This window comes from Camelina sativa, chromosome 7 (genome assembly GCF_000633955.1).
Source record: "Camelina sativa cultivar DH55 chromosome 7, Cs, whole genome shotgun sequence".
In the NCBI taxonomy this organism is placed as follows: Eukaryota; Viridiplantae; Streptophyta; class Magnoliopsida; order Brassicales; family Brassicaceae; genus Camelina; species Camelina sativa.
Genome location: NC_025691.1, coordinates 17,482,319 through 17,488,962, shown reverse-complemented (window position 1 = coordinate 17,488,962; position 6,644 = coordinate 17,482,319). Strand labels below are relative to the sequence as shown.

General features: G+C 36.1%; 1 protein-coding gene across 3 annotated transcripts in view; it reads right to left on the bottom strand.

Annotated features, from left to right (window-relative positions):
• The window catches only part of LOC104701362, a 3,725-nt gene extending 1,667 nt beyond the window's left edge, over positions 1 to 2,058 (bottom strand). The window contains exons 1-4 of one of the 3 annotated variants that reach the window (XM_010417033.2): positions 1,282 to 2,047; positions 747 to 1,178; positions 342 to 660; positions 9 to 257 (exon numbers count right to left, since the gene is read on the bottom strand). In XM_010417033.2, the coding sequence (XP_010415335.1) occupies positions 115 to 257; positions 342 to 660; positions 747 to 1,178; positions 1,282 to 1,743 (1,356 nt within the window). In that variant the 5' untranslated portion in view covers positions 1,744 to 2,047 and the 3' untranslated portion in view covers positions 9 to 114. Of the gene's footprint in view, positions 1 to 8; positions 258 to 341; positions 661 to 746; positions 1,179 to 1,281 lie in introns of those variants that run through there. The other 2 variants (XM_019227678.1, XM_010417034.2) reach the window with 2 other exon arrangements.

The window sequence follows — 6,644 nt, the reverse complement described above, 5'->3', positions numbered from 1 at the left end:
TGTCACTCTTTAAGAGAAAGATATCAAATTAAGAGACGCTCATGCAAAAGTATCATCTCCAAATCAATTTAAGAAATCACTCTATATGGCAAAGAGTAAAAAGACCTTTTCTTGTCATTCGGTACCGAAAACTACAGTTTTACCAAGAACAAAGGTAACCAGAGAAAGCTCAATGAAGAATATTGTGTTTATCAAATGCCTGTCTACTGTCCACCCAAATATAGTTATCCCACCTGGATTCATCTGCAAATACAACACTGCAACAATCATCTAATCAGCTATCACCATTTCAAGTTTGGTGAAAATGATAAAAAGTAAAAAGAGGGCGAAACAATACTCACCGAAAGCTTGTCTTTTGTGGTAGGAGGACATGGACATGTAAGAAGGAAAGTGGTTAGGAGCAGGCATCCTCATATAGTGATCCATTGATTCCACATCACTTTCTGAACGGGATATTGGAAAGGAGAGCGGTGGATTCGTGGTGGCCTCCAAGTGAACTCCACTAGGAGAAGTCCTTATCTGAGTTGAATCTGTAGACGAACAAGACATCATGGCATGCCATCTACTTGCAACTGATGCTATTGCTTGAGCTCTGTGAGAAATTTTTGTTGCTGCGTGCAGACACAAAATTATTCCAACGGTTTGGACTACAGCCGAGACCTGCATATATCATGTTCCAAGCTTCTTAAACCTCACCAAATAAGAACATAACAACGAAGAAGAAGCAGAGACGTTGGTTGACTTACCGCGAAATCACCACCGTTGATATACGTGATACGCCCGCTATACGCAGTGGTCTGGAAAAGTGTAGTAAACTGGCTAGCTGTGACGACAAGAAACTGTAGAAGCAGAAAGATGCGGAACCTATGGCTTATTTTGGAAAGATAATGACGCAAACGCATATGCTCGTAGATGAAAAGGGAGATTTCAGACTCCCCTTCTAAGAGCTTTGCATAGTCTTCAAAGTGAATGACTTGCAAGTTGCATACCAAATGAAACACGGCACTAGCAGCTAGAAATATAGTGCTTAAATAAGTCCATGACAAGATCATACAAAACAGAATCGCAACAGATAGCCAAGGCTGGTCATGAGGCACGTAATACATCCGTATGATCTCACGAACAGCTTTCAACACAAAACATGGTAGCGACCAAAATGCAAGCAACCTCACAGAGTTCTGCAACACAGCAAGAAATAAAAAAAATGCTTACTTTAGTGAAAAAATCTCCAAATATTTCCATAAAGATACAAACTTTGAAGCAAAAAAGTGGAAGAATCACCGAGATTTGCTGAATGTATTGAGCCTTGAGACGACCCATACGACCACTGAGTTGATCAACGAACAAAAACTTCCTAATCCCATGTTTTCTCAAGTTATGAGAAACACAAAGCAGAGAGACTCCAGCCAACAAGGCCTGTGAAACAACGATGTTGAGCTCGAAACTCTTGTACTGATACCTCTCACAGCCTAAACAATGACCAAGCTCCAACACTGTAACCGGAAGCACCAAACCAATCGATAAAAACACGATCCAAGACAAAACAAGGCTCCGAGGAGAGGACTGATTAAACCCAAGCAGCGTCAGAAACGTCTCTAACCATTCCAGCGTTATATCTAGGTCGTCATTAACACCCTCTCCTCCTCCTCCGCCGTCGGTCTCCGGCGGAGGTTGATCCCGATTTGAATCGTGCAACAAGGGCGTTTCAACGGCAGGTGGTAGTTGTTGTTGGTGAGTCTCCATCAGAGTTTGAGGATGATGATACTGATACGTTTAAAGGAATAAGGAGGAAGCTCGTTAATGGCGGTTTCGATTTCATTTGAAATCGACATCTATTAACAAAAGGAATCAGTATCAGAAGACTCTCGTGTGATCTCTCACTCACTCGTGATTAGATCGACGGTTGTAAATTCATTATTCCGATTAATCTGAAAATTGCAGTAAAATATGTTTTTTTTTTTTGGTTGAATCAAATTCAGAGTCAAGAGGGGATAGGTTGGAATTTAGCGGTGTAGTGGTTTGGAGGGGAGAAATTACAACCGTTGGATTACTGCAAAAGTCGGGTTTTAGAGTCTAACAGGTTCAACGGTTGATGATGATAATAATAGAGTGAAACAAGTATCACCTGATTTTTTTCATTTATTAGGAATTTGTTTTTTTTTTTTTGGTGTGATTATTTATTGGGAAAGTTAAAGACGTGGGAAAGTCTAATAAATTCTTGGATTTGATTGTACTCAATCATAAATCCAGTTCTTTATCATATTTATTATTTCTCGATGTGTGAGATTTTTTATTTTGTAATGTGTGATTTGGTTTGGGTTGACCAAAAAAATTAAAAAAATTTGGGTAGGTCTTTTGTTTGTCTGTGAGAAGTTCATTAAAAAAAAATTTAAAATTCAGAAATACAGATATCTTAAATAGACAAATAAAAGGAGATTTGTTGTATAGAAAAAGACAAATAAAAAGAAGAAGAAAATATCCTTATGTACAAAATGTTCGATAAATTGTGATGAAGTGAGTGGTAGCAAGAGTTATTAAAGAGTGGTTGTTTTGATCAACGATAATATAAAACCTTTTTAAGACCTTTTTTTTGTTGTTGGTAGAACCATATTTCTATGATTATTGTTATGCATCTCATTAAACTATTTTCTTACGTCATACGATTAAAAAAAAATTAGAACTTTAAAATAGTATTTGTGTGAATTACTGAATTATATAATAGTTTGTGTACCATATACGAGGAACATGAAGCGCATATATCAAAATCGAGTTTAGCTGGAAGATCTCATAGGTTGACGTTCAATTAACAATATTTTTTTCCAGTAAACTAAACAATTTTGTTTTGATGAAATGTAAAATTATTTTAAAAGCTTACAAAATAGTTTGGTATAGGAGGACAATTAGAGCTAAACAGAGTTCACTATGAAATAGAGCAAACGAGAGCTGAATATTGATGAACTCTCGACCTAAACAAAGCTGAAGCAGTTCACCTAGCTTCTTGTTTTCGTCAGTCAAACAATTTTTTCTTTTTTTATTGTCAATTACATAAAAAATGTATAGTGATCTACGCAAAGAAAGAATGCAATTGTCCCACTCATAAGACAAGAAAAAAACAGAAAGTTGATTGAATGCATATCCTAAATTTCAAGGATTCAAAAGACATAAGCAACAATGTATTTAAAAAAACTTGACAACAACATAAACATTTTACATTGGTAAGCCCAAAACAGAGTGACGAACCGAATACTTTTTTTTTTTTTTTGGACAAAACGAACCGAATACTACAAAAGGTGAAACTCAAACTAATCAAAGAGATAGAAGAGACGTTTCTTGCAGCAATAGAAAATTCTCATGTTGCTTTGTGAGATGAAGATGGAAGAGTAAGTGAACTTTTCAACAAACCTCCTTAGTTCATCTGAAATCCCTCTTATATGCACTCTTCAGTCTCTTCTCTACATTTTTTCCAAAAGATTGTAGAGGATGATGATGTCAAACTCCAAACCAATATTTGTGTTTATTATTCAATAGTTTGTGTACTATAGAAGGGACATGAAGCACATTTTTTTTAATATCAGCTAGCTACAAACTCGCATAGGTGGATTCCAATTTACAATTTTTCTCTCAATAAATTAAACAATTCTTTGGCGTCAAACAAATAATTTTTTTTTCAATTATGTTAAAATGTATATTGATCAATACCAAAAAAACATAAAAATATTTCATAAAATACCGCTATGATTGTTTATAGATTTTTAAGTGGTTTTGTTTGTGGTTTTTAGTTTTTGATTTCTAGTTCCTTGACTCATTATTTACCTAGGTATAGGTCCTCTCCTCTAATGCAATAAAGTTACATAGTGTCTATTTTTCATTGAGTCTCAGTCTCTTAGTGGTGAGATGGTAAAGGGCAATGTCTGGTTCTGGCCAATACTAATCTAATAAGTGAAGTAGTTATCATCTGACCAGTTGACTCGAACACTAGACCGGAAAAAAAACGTTGAATGTAATTTGTTTAGATTCTGATTTTTATGTTGATGGATCAAATATTGTTTGAGGGAGAAACCCCAAAATATAGATTTTGGATTTTTTTTTTGAAAAGTTGTAAAAAGTAAAACATTTAAAAATTAGATACTCTATTTTTTTAAACTGTTTTTTCTTCTACATTTTGTATAGGGCTGCAAAATAAATTGGAAATACTAAAACCAAATACTATTTCAAAAAAGAGAATCACTCAAAGCATACATCTTTACTAATCTCTAATCTCGTGACAGTTTTTGTACATACCACTTATTGCTATAAAAATCTACTTATTATGACTCTAATATCGACTTTGTTTGCTGCCTCAACTCATGATGGAAAATTTAATTTGTACCCTATTAGTTTTGATATAGTTGATTATGAAATGATGTATCATGAGACTGGTTTTAGAAATGTTAGAAGAATATCATTCCTCATTAGAAGGATCTAGTTTTTGTGTATGATCGTGCTTCATTAGTTGCAACCGCACTTTCAAAAAATTATCCAGTTGTTCATAATGGAACTTGCACTTTCCATTTGTAAAAAAACTGGAAACATGTTTTAGAGGTTCTTCATTTATTCCAGTTCTTTTGATTTTTTTGTTCACTGAAATCTCTGATGGTAACAGAAAACTTGGAGAATATCTTTGGCAAGCGGATATTAGGAAATAGTCACAAACTTATTATCTTTTTTAATTAGTACAACATTATGACATCAAACCTAGCTGAATCTATTAACTCCATGTTGAAAGAAACCCGCGAGTATCCACTTGACCATGAGAATCACAAACCTTAGAGCTTTCTAGGCTTTGCATGGTTTTAGGTCGGTGTTAGTAAGTACTTTGCAAATTCATAGAGTGTATCAGTTTTGCAATTTTCCTTGTATATTGGCTATAATAACATATTGCCATTCGCTGGAGCAAAATGTTCGCGAACAATCAGAATATATTTTTGATGTAAACAATGTCCTCTCATACTAGCTGGTTTAAGCCATCCTTTTTTTTGTCATCTGGTCTTATATTGAATTATGGCCTTTAAGGCCCCACAACATACACATCTATGATATACAAAAAGCCCATTGCAAGCTCCCTCACTCCTTTACGCAGTTAGTTCTCCTAACTAATCCCTCCATCCACAAAACAGGGTATATACAAAAGAAACAGCTCAGAAAGATAACCAACCCTGCCTAATAAAACAGATCCTCATCAAACCGAAAGTTCAAAGCTTTCTCCTCATCGAAGACTTTAGCCATCCATGCTGGGTGACCCATTTCCACGTACGATTGTAATTTGAGGTCCCCTGTGACATGTTATTGTTTCAATACATAGTCTCCAGTACTGCAATCTTCCCAAAAAACTCCTTATGGCCAAAGCTTGAGCTTTGAAATTTGGCCAAGCAATTGGTCTCTCCACCGCTTGTACCAGCCCTTTATCTTGAACACCAAAAATAACATTTGTTACCTTATGGCTTTTCATACTTTCGATTGTCCATAGAACCACACGCAGCTTTGCATCTTCCGCATTCTCAATCCTTCCGAAAGCTCTTCGGCTATGCAACAAAACTTCCCCTTTTTCATCTCTAAAAACCCAGGCTCCACCTGCAATTTTGTTTCTCTTCGACCAAGAAGAACCTACATTACACTTTAACCAATTTTGTGGAGGTTTTTCCCACCCTTTCACTTTCATCGGTGCCCTTCTGTCAACCATATTTGCCTCCCTTTGGTTATGTTCTGCATTTCCTCTATTTTCTTCACTTTGGGCCTCAAACCACTCTGTAACATCTTCTCTAATTTTTCCAACTGTTTCTGCAGCTGAAAAACTAACCCCATCGAAAAACAGAGAATTTCTATGTTTCCATATTCTCCAGATTATCCATAGGAAGCTCCTTCTCAAATCAGTAGGCCAATCCTTACTGTTCCTGTTCTCTAGAAGATGATACATATTGGAATATAGCGATCCATTTTGAAAATCCTCCAACGGAAAAGGGTAATCGGATAAGGTCCATATCTGTCTGGTCGCTGAACAGGTAAAGAAAACATGATTTATGGACTCACCTTCCTCTCCACAAAGTTGACAAACACTATCCATATCCATGCCTCTTCTATTTAGCGCTTCAGCTAATGGCAAAGCCCCTAACAAGACTTTCCAGAGAAAGATTTTTAGCTTTGGATCGGTGTGAATTCTCCATACCAGTTTTTTCAGCTCAAGCGTAGATGGTCTTGTCGAGACTTCTTTGATCAGATGGGCACTTTTTTCTTGGTCCGCTAACCAATATGCAGATTTAACTGAGAAGTCTCCACTTTTATTGAACTTCCATGCAAAGAAATCCTGTTGATAAACAATAGGCTTGATAGCTCTTATTCTAGCTATATCCTGTGGGAAAAAATGTTCTTCAAGCATTTCCCGGTCCCAGTAACCAGTTGAGGCATCAATAAGCTCATTTACCTTTACCCCTACCTCAAAGAACAAATTTTTCCTCCAAGGCGCTCTAAACTCATCATCTAGGATCCACTTATCCATCCATACGCTAACTATTTCCCCATTTCCTACTTTCTTTAGCAGTCCTTTTTCCAAACAACTCTCGTCCAAACATGATGCTTCTCCAAGCAAAAGATGGTCTCTTCCCCATAAA